This window comes from Elephantulus edwardii, unplaced genomic scaffold, assembly GCF_000299155.1.
Source record: "Elephantulus edwardii isolate Elephantulus edwardi_28Jun2011 unplaced genomic scaffold, EleEdw1.0 scaffold00040, whole genome shotgun sequence".
Lineage (NCBI taxonomy): Eukaryota > Metazoa > Chordata > Mammalia > Macroscelidea > Macroscelididae > Elephantulus > Elephantulus edwardii.
This window is the reverse complement of record NW_006399790.1, coordinates 8,918,065-8,937,608: the sequence shown is the minus strand read 5'-3', so window position 1 is coordinate 8,937,608 and position 19,544 is coordinate 8,918,065. Positions and strand designations below refer to the sequence as shown.

General features: G+C 38.5%; 2 protein-coding genes across 2 annotated transcripts in view; one reads left to right on the top strand and one right to left on the bottom strand.

The window, feature by feature from the left end:
- Positions 1-2,201: 2,201 nt before the first annotated feature.
- Positions 2,202-19,544, bottom strand: part of LOC102861291 (interleukin-1 receptor accessory protein-like 1-like) — a 1,697,309-nt gene continuing 1,679,966 nt past the window's right edge. Inside the window, exons 9-11 of the mRNA XM_006885045.1 lie at positions 17,276-17,419; positions 4,250-4,420; positions 2,202-3,803 (exon numbers count right to left, since the gene is read on the bottom strand). Coding sequence (XP_006885107.1) covers positions 3,085-3,803; positions 4,250-4,420; positions 17,276-17,419 — 1,034 coding nt within the window. The 3' untranslated portion in view covers positions 2,202-3,084. The remainder of the gene's footprint in view (positions 3,804-4,249; positions 4,421-17,275; positions 17,420-19,544) is intronic.
- LOC102845260 (mitochondrial import inner membrane translocase subunit TIM14-like) lies at positions 6,499-6,828 on the top strand. The gene has a single exon (XM_006885071.1). It carries the CDS (start codon positions 6,499-6,501, stop codon positions 6,826-6,828), a length of 330 nt encoding a protein of 109 aa, XP_006885133.1.

Sequence of the window (19,544 nt, the reverse complement as noted above, 5' to 3'; positions counted from 1 at the left end):
TCAGGCAAAATCCCAAATGTTACATATGTCCCAGTCTTGAATCCCATTCTGTCCCCAAACTTAGCTAACATATTCACACTTTCAACTGTGTTGTTACAACTGGAATATTCATATCCCCACAGCCCCCAGTGAAAGAAGAGAAGGATAAAACCTAAGCACTAGGGAAAAGACATTTTTTTTCTCTTTTTTATTATGAGTTCTAACAGAACTTTTGTTAAACAGATAGCACGTTAACACATGACAGTTTCCTTCATTTGTTCTCACAAGGAGCTGATAGAGGAATACTTGGGAGGAATGTTTCTGAAGCCATTGATAGCTTCTTCTCCATTTATTTCATTTTTTTAAAAAAAAATATGACAAAGCATTAGAGAAAAAAACATTTCTTATTGTGAGAATATCAACTATTACCCATCAATCGCTGAATCATGCTATTCAAAGTGCTTAAATCTACACTAAAAATTGAACAAAAATATACTCCCAATGCAGCTAAATAAACACCTATGGATACCTAAAATATGACTGTGGTCTGTTTACTTCCTCTATATTTTATTCCACACTTCCATCGTGCACTTTTTAAAAGAAAAAAACCCCAACAAAACAAAGAGAAAAACCAGGCCATTGCTGTGTTTACAGTTTCCTAAGCACTGGGGGAGTTTGTAATCCAGTCCAATGCAGTTCACTGCCACCAGTCCCTGACAGGTGTCCATAGTATAAAGTATAAAAATGGCCTTCTTGGATTCAGAAAATAACCCAGTGTGCAAAGCTGACCTTACAGTTGTATGTGTCCTTGTAGCTTCAGTTCTGGTGTGTGAAAATGTGACACCGGTCCAAGGGGAGCACAGGCATAAAGAACAGATTGTAGAGAAGGACCCAGGCGAGTTGTCAGGGAAATAAATAAACATTTTCGAAGCAAATAAAAAGCAATGCACATCCCAAAGCTCCTTTACCTTGTCACACAGTTCCTGAGACTTTTTTTGCACTGTTTACCAAATGCTTACACACTCATTCCTCAGACATTTGCGATGCAATCTTACCCCTCCTCAGTAAGCTCCATTGCAGTTTACACTTGTGTGTGTGTGTGTGTGTGTGTGTGTGTGTGGCCAACTCACATCTTACTGTTGTGACCAGAACTGTAGAATTGATTTCTTATTATATGTTGGAAGGAATAAACCAAACATACAATATAGTCACTACACAAGCCAACAGACAATGACTGGGATGGAAATTCCTGCAATGAAATCACTAAAGCAATGTGTAAGTTCTGTTATCAGTGTGTGTTGGTTGTTTTTTGTTTTTGTTTTTTGTTGTGTGTGTGCGTGTGTGTTTTTTTTTAAAAATCACATTTATTTATTTCTTAACTAAAAGCTACATAGGTAATATTTCCTTTTAGCAACTCTGCCCTCTGCAGGTTAATTTATGATTATTTTGCGTCCTCTTCAGTATGATATGAATTTGCTGCTGTTGTCACTCACTGACTTGAAACAGAAAGCTAAATGGTATGAGATGAATTTCCTGGGAACGTCAGTTTTGTTTCTGAAAGATAGAATCATAATAAAATCATAAAAGAAAATTAATTCTTTGTACAGAAAATTTCATTATTTTAATCATTTTCTGATCTAATTAAAAAAATCGTTTGTGTAACTGTTGTTTACTTTGAAAATACTGATTTCGGTATTTATATGTTTGACCTCCTGAGTTCTTATCTAAACACTTTAATGTTAATAAGTGTCACATCTTTTAACAAACTGGAATCAGGGACTTGATTCTGAATGTCATGTGGAAAATGAAACACAGTGAATTAACATTTAAGTACAAGGGGACTCCATAATAAGTCTCACAGATTTGCTCCGACTCTTTAGAAAATAACATTTTGTATAATACAAGGTGACAAAACATATTTGATGACACATCCTGTCCTTCCCTTTGGTTTGGAAGCCTTCAATGTAAATTTCATTTTGACTTGCTGTAGATTTCACCCTTTAGAGTTTACTTGCCTGGCATTTGCACATAATCTCATTTGCAGAAAATTATAGAGGGAAAAGAGGAAGTAGATTATTAAACAAAAACAGCCACAAACACATTCATGCCTTTCCAGGAAGTGATCAAATATAGGGCTTGATTTTTGCTGCTGTTGTTGTTGTTTGGTTTTTTTTTTTTTTGTTATTTTGTTTTTGTTTGTGGTTTTTTTTTACTTTTTTTTCTTTTTTTGTGTTTTTTTTTTGTTTAGTTTTGTTGCATTTTTTCCATATATATATATAAGGGTACATCAACTCATTTAAAAAACAGAAACAACACTCTCTCCCCCATTTTCATGCCCTTGATCTTTTCTTCTTAGCACTCTGTAGTGGTCACTATCAAGTGACTAGCACATCTTTGGGTCTGGAGTGTATTCTGACGAACAGTGAAGTAAATGTTAAGACAACTAGACCCACCCCCACCCCTCCACAGAGTTTACACATCATGCCGCCATTAGAAGGGTTGAGGTGGGGTGTGAGGCGGGACAAGGAAGAGATTCAGGGCCCTGATTTGTGTGGCCCTCCTATGAACAAGGGTTCTTCTCATCTTTCCCCCCCCCTCCAAATGGCAATGCTGGCGTTGGTTGCACTGCTCGCTGATGGCCGAAGTGGCCCTGCTGATCCTAGGCAGAACCCGAGAAGAGGATATGGTGCTCCTTGTCCTAGTGGATAGATTTGTCCAAGCACCCCAAGGAAATGCTAAAAGTGAAATCAAATTGAGAAGAGAAAAAGAAAAATCCAATCCAAAACTAACTAATGAAGAAAAAAAAAGGGGGGAGGGAGTTCCTATCTACATATCAGTCTCTTCTTTAAAAAAATGTAAATATACAAATTCCAATGACATATAAAACAAAGTCAAAAAAATGTAATGGTAAGAGACATGGTAAAACAGGAAGACACTGATGCTACAAATAAATTGCAAAAAACATATGTACAAGACCCTGTTTTTCCTCGTGTTCTAGAGATTGTAATGCATGTTTTTAACAGCAGCAGTCGAGGATTTAGTTCCAGGCACTGGACTGCGGACTTCACTCAAGTGCCAAGGGACAGCTTGTCCCTTGCTTTTCTGTCACCAAATCACGCTGGATATACTGGTCTCCCTTGGCAGCAGTGGCAGGATGGCACTGTTTGTGTGGGCCTCATCTGGATTCTGCTCCCTGCTAGATTTTGTCTGTGGCCGCTGCCCGTTGATGAGTGTCATAGGGATGTTACAGTAGGTATGCTGATTTCCTATGGAGGTAAGAGGCAGGGTGCCGGTGGGAGGTACGTCGTACTCGTAGCTTCGGTAGTAGTGTTTCTGCCGCATTTGTGAATGGTAGGTGTTGTGAAAGGTGGAGCGGAGATCTGGATGGGCAGTGGCGAGAGCGGTGGAGGTGGCCGCAGCCATGGAAATGGCCGAGACAGTCTGCAGCTCCCCGAAAGGCCCTTGCTCGCTGACATCTAAAGCCTGCTCATGGGTAATGGGCTCTATCCTCTTAAAAGGCATTTCATACTGTAAACGTTTCCAGAACTTCGAGTTCAACTTGTTGCATTTTGGTCCATGCCATTTAATCACCGTCAGGAGCTTGATGGTGTGCTTGAGGGCCTCCACCTCCTGGTAGTTCATAATTCCTCGGAGCTCACTGCACTCAATCAGTATCACTTTGATTTCTCCAGTCACAAGCATGTTTCGAAGCCTGGTCTCCAGTTCAAAGATACTCCAGCCCCTTCTGACTACATAATTGGGGGTCATGACAATAATCAGCCGTTTGCTTTGATCCACACATCTTGCCACATCTTCAATGTATGCTAGAAAAGAGAAGATGGTGTGTCAGAATGAGTGAATTCAACATTTGCATCACAAATCCCTGGTAGAATATCTTTCATGCATTGATTGCGAGGTTTCCAGAGTAATATACTGAGAAGATGAAAACAACCCCTGATGACTTTCAACAGAGTTTGACCCTTGCTTTCCCTAATATTAGAAATATTACTCCCTGAACAAATTGTTCATCTGGTTTAAGTGTCAAAAAAGCTCATACTATATGATCTGCCTTATAAAATGATAAACCTAGCTCTTAAGTGGTTAAAAAATATTTGTTTAAATACATAGAACTTTTTTAAAAAGAATATAGTAGATAAAGTCGTTAAGGCAAATAATAAAAAAATAAAGGATGACCTCGGGGAAGGGGTGATGATGACTACACAAGCACATGCAGGAATATTGAGATTATGAAACAAAAACATTAACTTACTTCCGGTCGGAATTAAGTCTCTATCTGGTATAAACAACTTATACCCATAATGCTTTTCAAGCATATCAGGTAGGATTTCAAGGGCAAAACGTTCTTCTTCCCCAGTCTCTTGATTCCACTGGTCAGGATCCACTTTGGTGTATGATAAGTATGCATCGTAGTCTTTATTGTCTGTAAAAAGCATTATAGAGTTAAGTTGAAATTGCTGCTCTACCAAGAAAAAAGCAAGCATTCACTGTCTTTCACAAGTCAGTCCAAACACATCATTTCTGGGAGACCAGAAAAAGAAGTGTTCATTCATTTCCATTAAGAACTCAATTATGCCAAATATCTTGGAACTAATTAGTAAGCATAAGGGATCACATTTTGATTGTTGTTGTTGTCATGAAAATGGTAGGAGAAAAATCAATGACGAGAGCAAAGAATTGTTAACTTCCAGCATGTTAAATACATAAATCATAGAGGATATTGATTGTTTAGCAAAGTTACAGTTTGGATAATATGCTCTTACTCTAAGTAACCTAAAAATCACCCACTCCTCCTTTAGTTGTTTTTAACCCTCTTTAATAAATAGAAAAACCCATCTGGCTTTATTGTGGAAGAATGATTTTTAGATTCTGCATACTGTGCTAGTTTTCTATTGAAGAGAAAATAAACCATATTTGGAAGGATAGTACTTTATTACTAGGAGCCAGTTCTTGGACATAAGCACTGAGATCATTATTGAACTGTGGGCAATATGTAGAAGAAACGTTGCTTTACTGGTCACATTTTTCTTCTACCCAAAATATTGTATTACTCATTTTCATAATGTCAATCAATTTGATTGTAAGAATAACAAATATCACATAAAAAAAACACCTTAAAATCTAATATTATAATTTTTAAAGTGTATTAGAGTCTGGAGATTTCCCCCATCCCCCCTCCCCTTCCCCCCTTTTACACAAAGAACCCAAGTGTTTGAGGGCCATGGTGGTCCATGCAGAGTTGCGCTGTTCACTCAAAGGTGGTGTCTCTCTGGCAGTTAGAAGCCACCAGCTTCTCTTCAAGAGAAAGAGGGGCAGTCTCCTCCCATGTGATTTACAGTTTCTGAAAAGCAGCTGTAGGGTCGGCTATAAGTTGGTTCCGACTCAACAGCACATAACAACAACGACAATCCATTATGACTGGTGGTGTCCTTGTAATGAAAAGAAAAGGCTCAGGGGTGGAAGGGAGATGGGCAGGTGACCGTGGATTTATGTCACAAGTGTAAGTCAAAGAATGCCTGGTGCTACCCTGGGAGTGACAAGTAAGGATCTTCCCCTGTAGCCTTAAGAGAGAATGTGGCCTTGAAAATACCATGAATTCTGACTACTACCTTTCAAAACTGTGAAACAATACATTTTCATTCTTTTAAGCCACCTACTTTCTCACTTTGTAATATTTTGTCATGGCAGCCCTTGGGAACTTACACTAGTGGTTTTTACACACATGCATAAAGTTTACAAAGTAGGAATAATTTATAAATGTATAAGATTTTCGTGTTCTCTTGATTTTTTAGTGTGTTCTCTTTATTTTATGGTCAGAATATAGTGTATATATTGTCTAAATCCAACTTTTACTGACAATAGTAGTTTACCAAAGCAAGACTGTGGCCATCCCCAAAGAGAAAGTCCATTCTTGTTGGATGCCATCGAGTTAACTACAACTCAAAGCAACCTTATGAACAACAAATCAGAACCCTACTCTATCCTGTGCATTCTCATCAGCCCTGATATACTAAAGTCCCACTCATTTTTACCGTCACTGTCTCAATCCGTCTTGTTGTGGGTCTTCCTCTCCTTCACTCACTCTCTACCTTTCCAAGCATGGTGTCTTTTGCAAGGACTGTCCCCTCCCATTGTGGATCCACTTTTTTTGTGATATAAACATATGATTAAGAAATAATAGAAAATACTATACAATAAGCTATTCTGTAATAGAAATTAATATAATTAATCCACCCACCACTGTTAAGTTGCTACCAACTCACAGCAACTTTCCATAGTCAAACGCCTTTTTTTTTTTAGTCAAATGCCTCTGTATAATATATATAAAGACCAGATTCTGCTAGCTTTACGGTCCTTACAGCTGTTTCCTGGGACCCTGGTGCAGGGGGATTTGCAGGTGTCAATAGTGTGCGGCTTTCTGAGGTGTCAGGAGCGTGGCCACAGCCTCTGGGTTGTCTTGAGCCACGGTGTCCGTAGATGCAGGAGAGCCGAGCTGGAGTCATGGTCAGTACAATGGTAGTAGTTGGACTGACCATTGCTGCTGCAGGATTCGCAGGCCATTATGCTTTGCAAGCCATGAAGCATGTGGAGCCTCAACTAAAACAAGTTTTGCAAAGTCTACCAAAATCTGCCTTCAGAGGTGGATTTGAACCCAAAATAACAAAATGGGAAGCAGCATTCATAGTAGGTGTAAGCCCTACTGCCAAAAAAGGAAAAACAGGAGATGCTCCTAGACAAATTATGCTCTTAAATCACCCAGACAAGGGAGGATCTCCTTATATAGTAGCCAAAATCAATGAAGCTAAAGATTTACTTAAAAGGTCAAGCTAAAAAATAAAGTGAATGTTGATTTTTTTATCACTTTTTTAATATTTTTTTCTTCTTATTTTTTTTTTTACAGAGGTTTTGGATTTCCATTCATTCATTGCCGCGATTTTTTTTTTTAAAAAAAACAAACTTAGAGAAAATAAAAGACAAAGGCTGAGGATCTAGTAATTTCACATGCTAGATTTGGAAAATATAACAGTTTGAAGCTGAGCAAAGTGAAAGTGTTCCTAAACCACATACTTCTGGGAACTCTATGAACTTGGAGAAATGAAGATAGTTCTAGAACGGCTTCAGGCCTTTTGTTCATAGGGTTGCTACGAGTTGTGCTCGAATTGACGGCAATTTATTTATATATATACACACACACACACACACACACACACATATATACATACATACATACATATACATATATATGTATATGTATAATCTAAATACTATATAGCTAATCTAAATACTAAATATATATATCTAATCTAGATTTTATATATATATAAAATTTAAAGGCCAGTAAACAGATTGATAAGGAAGGAGCACTTATGAATCAGAACAACCATAAACAAATGCTTGGTTGTATAGGTAAGTCTCACCTGGCCTCCAAAAGTTTCAACCTTTGTTTACATAGTTCTGCATTCTTCTACTTTCCCTGGTTCATTCATGAACATCTCTCTTCTAATTCCTACAGGCTTTCATTCCTCTTAGGGGATTCCACCCCTACTCCCCAGCAGAAACCAGTCTAATTTTCCTTAAAACTCACATTTCCTCCTATAACATCAGTAATCACTTCTATGTAGATGCCTCCCTAATTGATTCCCAATCCTGCTCTCTTTCTTCTAAACCACTAGTTGTCCCCTGTTCCCACCAGCCCCTGAACTACTAAATGTTCATGTTAAACATAGACTTCATATACAACATGCTCCCCATACTAAGTTTCTGCTTAATCTTGTCTTTGTTTTAGTATGAGTAATACAGCAATCACACTTCTTTAGTCTTCCAGCTTTCCCATCCATGCCCCCACTTATCCTCCTCCTTCACAAAAGATCTCACTTTTCAGTAAAAATCCTTTGGATTCTAGTCCATAATACACTTTCTTGATGAAATTTCATCTTGTATACTTTGGGCATGTTGCTAAGAAGGTTTATTTCTTGGAGGAGGACATCTTGTTTGGAAAGGTGGAGGGATGATCATTAGGGATGTTTGGAAAGACAAATTTGTCGACACTGTGTAGAACGAGTCAGACAAAGAGGAGTTAGATAGAGAAAATGTAGTCAAAGTTCATTCTAAGAGGTGAGAAATGACAAGGGCTTGAAGTAGTCAGGGGCCTGAAATAGAATAGAGGAGAAAGAAAGTATGTTGTTGTTGTTAAGTGTCATTGAGTATGACTCCTAGCGACCCTATGAACAATAGATCTGAATCCTGTCCTATCCTGGGCCATCATCATCATCTCTGACACTAAAGTCCATCAGTGTAGTCGGTAGTGAGTTATAATCCAAAGGCTGGGCATGTCTCCAGATGTTGAATCTACCAGTGGCTCTGAAGGAGAAAAAAGGGTTTACAATGTTGGATACCAAATGGAGGACTGCTATGGTCAGAACTGATGCAGTGGCAGTGAGTTAAGACCTATTGTCCAACCAGTAGTTAATTCTGTAGTATATCCTTTGAAACAGAATCTGATTCTTTTCTGCTGGACATGGTCTTATTTCCTCATTATATATTTGTGTGTTCATGTTCTTGTTGGCTAGACTACGAGACCCTTGCTTCACATATGCAACTAGGGCTGAATAGATGTCAAAGAAATAGCTACTGATTAAGTGGATAAATGACCTTTCATTTTAGCATCATATGATTCCACTCTAGAGACTAAGGTGCACCTGATTCATGCCATGGCCTTCACAATTACTTGCCATACATCAGAGAGCTATACAATGACTAAGGTTGATAGAAGAATCATCAATGCTTTTGAGTAGTGGTGCTGGAGAAAAGTGTTGAACATACCGTGGACCACCAAGAGAACAAACAGGTCTCTTCCGGAGAAAGTGAAACCAAGTTTTTCCTTGAAGACTAGGAATTTGAAGCTCCATCTCACATACTTTGGGTACATAGCCTGGTCCTTGGTCATGTTTGGAAGGGTGGAGGGACAATGTAGAAGAGGAAGACCCCAGATGAGATGGAATGACACAGTAACTGGGACAATGGTGATAGGTGTGAAATGGGAGTAGTACAGTGAAATTGGCTCAAGACAGTGCAGAGTTTGGAATTATTGTACGTGGGGTTGCTGTGAGTCGCAAAAGACTTGATGGCACATAACAACAACAATGCTACAGCTGATCTAGGATATTCTCAAGAACTGAGTTGTTACCGAGGAGAGATGGCTTTGGAGATGTTGATTCTACAGGGAATGGCTAGGAGTTGTGGGACAACAGTTCTTCAAAGCTCCTTTCGAAGTGTTTAGAACTGTAATTTCTCAGTGAGAATCAAAGGACTATCTTAATTCACTCACTACTGTACAGTACATTCTCACAGCAACCCTACAGGATAGAGTCATACTGTCCCAAAGGGTTTCCTAGGCTAGAAATCTTTATGGGAGCACACTACTTCATCTTTCTCCTGCAGAGCGACTGGTAGGTTTGAACTGTTGACCTTTTGGTTAAAAGCCTAGCTCTTTTTTAAAAAATTAATTTTAATGAAAGTGTACAGAAACTTAGGGTTTCCAGTCATTTATTGTACTTTTCTCCCTGCCACCCCCTCCTCCCCAAATCACTCTTCTTGAAAATAAAACTCTTTCTTTGTTATGCAATCCCTCCCCCCAAGTCCACTCTACTGTGCAGCCTTCATTCTAGACTCCTGGCATGACAATAATGCCCAATCATATATCCAAAATTCCAGCTCTTTACTCACTGCACCAACAGGGCTCTTTAGCGAAAACCTTAGGTTCACTGTAAACTCCTTCAGGATAGCAATTTTCTGGAGCATAAGTGGCAATAATTGACTATTTAGACTCTCTTTAGACTGCTAGACCCTTCTCCAGAAATCTGGAGTGAATTCTGAGTATGTGTGAACTCCCAGGAGATGCTCCTGCTGCTGGTCCAGAGACCTCACTTACGGGACCTCTGTCCAGAACAGGGTGTTTATATTCTGAGAGCTCAGTGGGGTCACAGAACTACAGTAAGCCACCAGATCACAGACCAGAGCACCATGAAAATTGGATTATGCAATTTCAGTTTCATGACACCAAGTGGAAATATACTTCTGTTGAAAGTTCAAAACAAACTAATGGGATGTATCCTACTTAGACAAAAGCAGTAATCACGTTATTGTTATTAGTTGCTGTCAATTCAATTCCAACTTCTCATATGGCTCCGTAAGATTTTCAAGCCTTTTGGCCTTTCAGCAACAGGCCTGTCTTCTGAGGAGCCTTTTGATGGATTTGAACTGCTAACCATTATTGTGTGCCATCGAGTCGGAACTGACTCACAGCTCCCCTTCTAGTGGGTTTTCAGAGGCTGTTAATCACATGGGAGGAGATGGCTCATCCTTTTCCCAGGGAGCACTTAGTGAATTTGAACCATGTGCCTTTGGGATTGCAGTGTAAGAAGTTCTTACCACTGGGCCAAGTGCTTAACCGTTTGTGTACTCCTTGAAATGACCATATTAAACTGAAGTGAACTTCTGAACTTAGGCTATTACTTCACCTGGTTTACAGTTTCTTTGTACAAACTGAATGAAAGCATGGCATTTAAGTTAATATCTCCCAAATAGAAAGGCTAACATGCAAATTAACCTGGTAGTAAATGCATCTGGAAAGCCTCCTGTGCATTTGCAGAGCCATCCTCAAATCAGTAGGATTCTTGATTGATAAATAATTTCTCTTCCCCCAAGAGTTTGTGTCAGCACAGTAATGGGCTACGTAGTCATTTATCACCAGGAGCAGAGTTCTGGTTTGCAAGTTATCAGACTGCAAACACAGTGCCAGAGACGGCATAAATTTAATAAGGTTTTCTAATTCAAAACCAGATAGATAACTGATGTCTCTTGTTCCAGTTACCAGTTAAATAAGCACTAGTATATCTTAGGTTACTTTCCATATCTTCAAGCATATGTATATTGGAAAATCTTTTATGTGTATGAGCTTCATTGGTTGGTGAAACATTGAAAAAGGCAACATTTCTGTAGCCATAGGAAAAACTTACTGTTTTCAAAGGGCAAATACATGATTATTTAAATTCAGCTTAGGTTTGTACACACCATAAATGTGATACATTTCTCATTCTGAATTTGGTTCTCAATATTTTTCTCTAATTTAAATTCTCAACCATAATTTGTTCACTGCAGAAATGAAAACAGCTGGTGTATGCAATCTTTGAAATAATTCTTCATGATCTCAAAGATAGTGATTAAATTACATGAATTTCCTGAAGTCAAAGTATTCTGGCTGAAATGTCCCCTCCTCAAAAAAAAAAAAAAAAAAACAAACAAGCAAAAACAAAATGCAATCAATTAACTAGTTGTTTTGTTACTTGAAGCCAAACAACAGATCCAGCAGATTTTTCTTCTTAAATTGACTGAATTAAGTACTGGCTTTGGTGTTCTGTAAAAATATTTTTGAAGGGCAAAAAAGAAGTTTGGGCTCTGTAAAGTTAGTAAGTAAAAATAAAAATTTAAAAAATTATTTAAAAATCATGACAAGAGAAATAAAATATAGACCTGTGCATCAGGAATGCATGAAAGCATTTGGAAATGTGATAAATAAATTCATCCTTCTCTCTGGAAGACAGGAGGAGATTAGCTACATATTCTTTAAAAGTAATGAGAAGCCAAAGATCCATGGGATTTTTAGAACACTATAGTTTTTTGGGATTATGTGTTTTATAAAAGCATAATTTTTAAATTTAATAAAATGCAGGTTGAAGATAACTTCTCAAGATAAACATGGTGACTGTTGGATTCAGTTAGGAAAGAGATTTACTGACAGTATAAATGACTTGGGATTGACATTCAGGTCTTCAGGAGTGTTTAACCTTTAAACACCTTTTGAATAGTTGTCAGACTATATTGTCAACTTGGCCCCTTTATCATTTTTATTCTCAAATATTTATATGTCACATAAATAAAATTTGCAACAGAGGCATCATTCAGTGAATGGATTGAAAAATAAGGCTCAAGGATGAATTGTGTATGTCATCTTAAAAATTCAGTTAGTGTGTTTGTATGTGACGTATTAAGCAGAAAACGCACCAGGAAAACTTGCATTGATATAATTTGAATAAGTAAACATTTTCAGAAAGTAAGCCATATTTCCTCCCTTACGTTTTGGAATTGTCTCTCTCGCTCGAAACGTTCTTACATTTCCAAGATAGAATTTTAAAACTAAAAACCTGTGGATAAATACCATGCCTCTTTGAATAAACAGGTTTGTTGTTGTTGTTAGGTGCCATCAAGTTGAGTACGACTCATATTAGCCCTATGAACAAAAGATCTGAAACCTGTTTGTTTTTTTTTATTTTATTTTATTTTTATTGTTTTTTTGTGTGTGTACCGTCAAATCAGATCTGACTGGTACAGGAGGAGATTTTTCCTCCTTCTCCAGCAGAGCATCTGGTGGATTTGAACCATGTACTTCTAGGATTGCAGTGCAGCTTCTTGCCACTAGGCAACCAGAGCTCGCCAAGATCTAAACCCTGTTTTATCCTGTGCCATCCTCACACTTCCTGACACACTAGAGGCCATTGCAGCAGTCACCGTGTCAATCCACCTTGTTGAGTGTCTTTCTGTTTCACCAACTGTCTACCTTTCCCAGCATCATGTCCTTCTCCAAGGAATAGCACCTCCTAGCAACATGTCCAAAGTATATAAGGCAAAGCCTCATCGTTCTTCTGCAAAAGAGCACTCTGGCTGTACCCTCTCCAAAGGAACCTCTCTTGTGGCTGACCTTGGGATGTTCAGAGCTCTTCTCCAACATCACAGCTCAAAAGCGTCAGTTCTTTTCCTGTCATCCTTATTCATTGTCCTGCTCTCAGATGCATAGCAAGTAATTGGAAAGACCATGGCCTGAATCAGACTCACCTTAGTCCTAAAACCTACATCATTACTCCTCAATAATTTGGGGAGGTTCCTAACTGCAGATTTTTCCAGTGCAATGCGTCTCCTTGTTTCCTGACTATTGGTACCAAAGATATTAATTGTGGATCCAAGCAAGATGAAGCTGTTGACAGTTTCAATCTCCTCTCCATCCATCATGATGTTGTCTGTTGGTCCACTGGTAAGAACCCTGCCCTTTCCAGAGCCAACTTCACCATCTCCAACACATCTGCCTCCATGGCCACAGTCACTGTGTGAATCCATCTCATCCAGGGTCATCTTCCCTTGAGCTGATGTTTCAAAATCCCTGCCTCCAAGGAGCAACCTTGTTTTACCCTCTCTAGGATAGACCTGTTTGTTCTCTTGGCAGTCCATGTGGTATATTGAATACTCTTCTCCAGCACCACAGCTCAAAGGCATTCCTGCTGCTTCTCTCTTCCTTATTCAGTGTTTTTCTCTCAGATGCATGACAAGCAATTGAGAAGTTGTTGTTGTTGTGGGGGTAGTGGTGGTGGTGGTGTACTGTCAAGTTGAAACTGATCCATAGCTGATCCTCTGGCAGGTTTTCAGAGGCAGTTAATTACACGAGAGGAGACTGCCCATTCTCCCAAGGAGGAGCTGGTGGGATTCAAACTGTGCGCCTTCAGGATTGCAGCTTCTTACCAGTAGGCCACCAGAAAGCACTTGCTGTGGCTGCCTTTATAGACATATCATATAGTTGGAGTCTTACTATTCTAATTAGTTTTTCTTTATTATTATTTTAATTGTTTCCAGACACCTCGGTTTCCTGAATTTCAAATCAGATGTTCATAGGAGCACAAAAATTGCCTTACCAGGCTGAAGTAATTGCCCATTTTGCTGAATATTAGTATCTGATAGTGACCTTTAAAGTTTCATTTGCTTTATAAAGGAAAATTGAGGTGATTTTGATGACAGTAAGTTTTAAATATTACAAATGTGTTGTGGAATTAAAAAAAAAAAAACAACTACAAATCTAAGAGAGTAATCCCCCTTCCATGGAACAAAAGCAGAAGTACAAGAATTTGTAGGGGGGAAAATGACCATTTGAGGACAACTACTATATGTGAAGCAGACTGGGAAGTAATATCCAATTTTTATTCTTACTGTTGTGTGCTGTGAGGTCAGAACAGGCTCATAGCTGACCCTTGAGCAGGTTTTCAGAGGCTGTAGATCACAGGGGAGTTGACTGCCCATTTTGCTCCTTTGGAGCAGCTGATGAGTCCAAATCATGTACCTGGCTTGGCACTGCAACTCCTTACCACTGGGCCACTAGAGCAAAAGAAACTGTACACGGTTTACAAAACAGCTTGTGGGATGGACAAGCTTAGCTGAAAGGTAGTTTATTAAGATTTACGTTCAAGAAACCATTGCATAAAGGATGTCTGGTGGCCTAGTGGCAGGAAACTGCACTGCAATCCCAGAGGTGCACCGTTTGAGGCCTCAGATGCTCTGCTGGAGAAGGAGGGGCCATCTCCTCCAGTACCAGTCAGATCTGACTTGACGGTACATACACAGTTATCTAGAATTTTCTATAATATCTAGAATTTTCTATAATTAGACTTAGGAAGTTAAGGAAATTATCCACAAACGTATCTAATAAAAGTCTAATCTTTGAAATCTGTAGAAAACTACAACAGTGCAGGGGAAAAAAAGAATCCAATCATAACAATGGCAAATGTCTTCTTGATTTTCAGTAAACCTTATGCATTCTCAGTGGCATCTGAAGGAAAGTCTTTAAATCCCTCACTGTGCTCAAGATGGCCTTTGGGACAAAGATCTAACCATTCCAGAGGTGTTTATTAACTAAATTGGCTTTCTTAGAGGATCTCAATGGTCAGAAGAGTGTGTTTTAGTCCTTGTTTTATTTTCTTCTTCTTGTTGTGTACCACAGAGTAGGAACCAACCCGTAGCTGACCTTCCAGCAGGTTTTCAGAGGCAGTTAATCATATGGCAGGGGTATGCTCATCCTTCTCCCGCAGAGCAGCTGGTGGCCTCGAACCACGTGCCTTTGAGATTGCAGTGCAGCTTCTTTATTTTATTACTTTAATCAGTTTTGATCAACTGTACACCCAGCAGCTTGAGAATTGCAATGAAATCCAGTAAAGCTACCCCATGTAACTCACTGAAGTGTTAGCAGGACCTCAGGAGACACACTCACTGAACTTTGAACTGCACGTGAGTCATACGTTTTTACTTTTTTTCTAGTATTTCTTAACATTTAGTAAATGATACATTAAAAACTACCTTGGCAATTGATGGCTTGCATAAAAGTCTTCATGTTATGAAGAACACAAATCTATTCCAAGCAGTGTTAGGTAAATAGTAAAACTTGTTTAGCTAATCTATTATTTTCTTATAATCTCCTCTGTGCTAATTGTGCAAACAGCAGCAAATCTCTAGATTATACTGACAATACTAAATATTTAAAAGAGTAAAAGAAATAAATAAAAGTAAAAGTAAAAGTTTAAAAAAATAGTAAAGACTTAGTGTTGATGAAATAAAGATTTAAAAAATAGACCTAAATGCAAATCCCACTTTGACTACTAACAGTACTACATATATTTTCTTCTTTTATATTTTGTTTAGCCTCTAGAAGCATCAACTGCCTTATCAGGAAAATGGAGATTACAATACTGACCTCAGAACTTCTGTGAGGTTTAGTGAGAATGGTTTCTAGAACATCCAGCACACTGTTTGGCAATCATCCAACAGTAGCCCTGTTATTAATAAACTTCTCTTATCTCTTTGAAGCAGTAGAAATTAATAATTTGTATGAATAGACAGGGAAGTTAGAAACAAAGACTAAGCAAATGAGCACTTAATAAAACAAGCTGTGTAACTTCCGCTCAGACTTCACTCAATGGGAAGGAGCAAGGGGTGAACCTAGGAGAGTGTTAATGAGGCTTAAGAAACTGTCTCTTTTCACAAGTCTGCCAGCTTATAATTTGGTTTGGTTTGGGGTTTTTTTAGTATTTCTTCTTTTTATAAAAAATACATTTTTATTTTATATTGGTTTGCTTACAAAGTTCATAGGCATTGTGTTTACACACTGTCCTTCATTTGCATTATGTTTCATACAATCATTTCCCTTCATTATATTTTATAGAGTTAATCAACATTGAACTCCTTTATTGTGGTTAAAATATATACTTTTATCCATAACATGTGTTAATTTATAGTTTTGCCTGTGAATTTCTTGCACAACACCCTTGGTTATGTGGCCAATATGGACAATTGCTTAATTTTCTCTGATAGCTTAGTGGTAAGAAATTGCGTTGCCAAAACAAAGGTTCTAATTCACCAGCTGCCTGGGGAAAGTAGGATGGGCAGTCTCCTTCCATGGGATTTACTGCTTTGGAAAACCCACCAGAGGGTCAGCTGTGTACAACTTAGTGCACAAGGAGATCTGGTGGCTAATTGCATAGCATGTAGTACTCCGAACTGGCAAGTGTTTGGTTCAAATCCACCATCGTCTTTTGAGAAAACGTGGGCAGCCTCCTCCCATTTGAGTTTTACAGTGTCTGAAACTCACAGTGGCAAGCTGCCTTGACTCTGTATTGACTGAAGGCAGCAGATAGTTAATGCCAAACTGAGAGCTGATATGCTGGCTGAGAGACTTCTATTGTGTGCACTATTTATTGTCAGTTTGCATTTTCTTCCTATATTGCAAATTGCTAAAACGAAACAAAACAAAAAGCAGTTGAGACGCTAAAATATCTCTTAGACTATGCACACATTCATAACTGCCTAGAAGCAAATGGTAATTGTGATTTCTAGGGATCAATATAATCCACTTTGAGTAAAACTATTAGATGTGTTATTATGTATGAAAGCTGTATGCTTGTACACTTTCCTCTGTTGGTCCACACTTGGAATAGAAATTAATCTATTTAAAATTAGCTTAAAAACCCAAATAAACCCAGAAATGCTGGGTGAATTCTGAAATATTCAGGAGCTTTGACTGAAACTGATGGGTCTCAAAGAGGAACAAATTGAGATTCACTTCAAACTCCTGAGCTCTGGAACACAAATGAGATGCTCCTTGCCTATAGAGAAATAAAGCTGGCCTTTCAGTACTGATTACAAGGTGACAGAGAAAGCACACTCTTATGGCATTGCAATCAGTGTTTGCAATTCATACATGCTGTTTGGAATACAATTTTAAAAGGGGTAAGTGCCCCTTTATCATTCCACACAAAAGGGCGAAACTGACACAGTGAAAAGTGGATGCTGTCAATAGTTAAACAGACAATTTTGCTCTCCCCGCCCTCAGGAAGAGAAGGCAAAGAATGACGAGAACAACGCCGGAAAAACAAAATCTAAAAATAAAGAAATAAGGGGCCTAACTTACCTCCATCCAGCTCCTCAGCTCCAAAATGATTCCTATAGAAGAGCATGATTTCTATCTTGTAACACTTGTAGATGGTCACCAAGCAAACAAGCAACAGGAGGATAGCACCCAGCCCGCCAGCAAGTTCAACTGTGTACATTAGTTCTGAGGATGGGAGGAGACATCACAAGAGAGAATGATTATACCACATTTACATCCAAAATGATAAATTCCATTTTATTTCATTGTCTGTGGCTGAGACCAGATGTGGGGAAAGGGTTACCATCACCCTTTCCCCTTATACAAGAGAATTTGGACTTTGGGTAACTTTCTAGCTCTGTTCCCTTGGTAACAAGGTGGTCGGTGATATCTATGTTGTCAGGCAACACTGCTTATAGTGAACATGACCCTTCATTGGTAGATTGCATTTGAACTATAGAATTATAAATACCTGATTGTAAAGTACAATGTTTTGACTTGCCTGAGTGGTGTGACACTTGTATATAAACATCGTTTGTGGGGATCCTGCAAACTGTCTCTATGGGGTTGATAAAAGAAGTACTGGTTCCTGTGAGTATGAGGCTTTTAAGGCAAGCTAGCTTCTGCACTGATGCCACGTGAATTCTGACCATTCCCACCATAACCCCTTTGAGGTTAGGGAAATGGGGAGATAAGGGGACAAAGAAGATGCTGACTATTCACAGACAATGGTTCCTGTCCTGCGTCCTCTTGAATATACTGATGCCAAGTTGGTCTACCAAAGTTTCTAACAGCAGCTACAAAAGAGAATAATGGATACCCTCCTCCCATGCAAGTGAAAGCTTCAAAAACTCTCTGGAGGGTCAATTATGAGTTGGTTCCAACTCAGTGACAATGAGTATTCTCTTTTCAGTAAGTACTTTGGAAAGTTTTTATTTTTTCTTGTTTCCACTTTTACTATGTATGATACTGTCTCCTCTCCAAAAGAGGAATTGCTTGCCACCATATACAGCTTCCCTTTATCTTACTGAATGTCTCGATTACAACAAAACATTATCAGGAAACTTTGGGGATGACATTTTTGGGCTCTGTCTTCATAGTTCCTGGCTAGTATAACAACATCAGAGCTGCTGGGATTTCAACAATAAGCGGTCCTGCACAAGTTATTTGGGAACAGTCATAAAAGCGAGATGCTAGTGTGTGAGGCTGTCCTTGACCGTCATCATCCAAACGTTGTTGCTGATGGCTAGGCCGCACACCTGCAGTTGAGAAATACCTTGAATGATCCTCATTTCCTTAATTAAAATAAAATGTAAATGTTCCTGAAGTCATAGGTCTAAAATAATGTGTTTTGAAAACTTTTTAAATATAGGCTCCACTAGCGCTTTATTAAATTTCTTCACACAATCAAGGAACGCTTACACTGATAAAATAACAGCGTACAGTTTTTCAGTACTGATTCACAGGAGACTAGAGGACTCCTGACTTCGCTCAAACAGAGTGGAATGATTTTCTCATATTAACATTTTCTGTGTGCCTAGTTAGTACATGACATCCCTTTTTCCTGTGGAAATTACAGGCAGGGAAAGTCAGCTCTATTTTTCATTCTCTCAACCTTCATTCCTAATTCAACAGTTTAATAAGAAACATGGAACTACTCTTTAATCAGATTTATTTTTCTGCACTTATTAAAATTGAATAGGAAATAGAATAAAATCTTATTAAGTGATTGGACTTGATGAATTTAAGAAAGAAAAATAAAATGAGATATTAAATCATTCAAAGTCTAAATAAATTAATGTTAAATAGTAGTAAAACATGTCCAGGGGTTTAAAAAATATTTATCTATAAATATCAGACAGCTTTTTCAACTGAACTTTTTAATTGACCATCCAAGATAGTAATATAAAAGTACCAGAAATAAAATAGAAAATGTCTTTCAGAATGATCTTTTCCCACTTGTGGAAAAGGAAAGGATGGTGGAAGGATAATACTGTGGGATTCATTGAACCTTGTGCTCTCTGAGTTTGGCTCCACTGGACACAAGATCCCGCACTCAGCTCTAACATAACATCAGTAGGTTGGTCCATACAATAGACCTATACATCAGAAACAAATGAGGTAAAATCAACTGAATGGGAGCTCTGTGGCATAGACTATAGGGAGTTGTGCTGCTAACACAAAGGCCATGCTTCTCTGGTGGTTTGAATCCGTCACTTGCTCCAAAGGAAAAAGACTGGTAATCTCTTCATGGGATTTACCACCTTAGAAACCTAATGGCTGGTCAGCTATGAGTCAGTTCCGAGTTGGT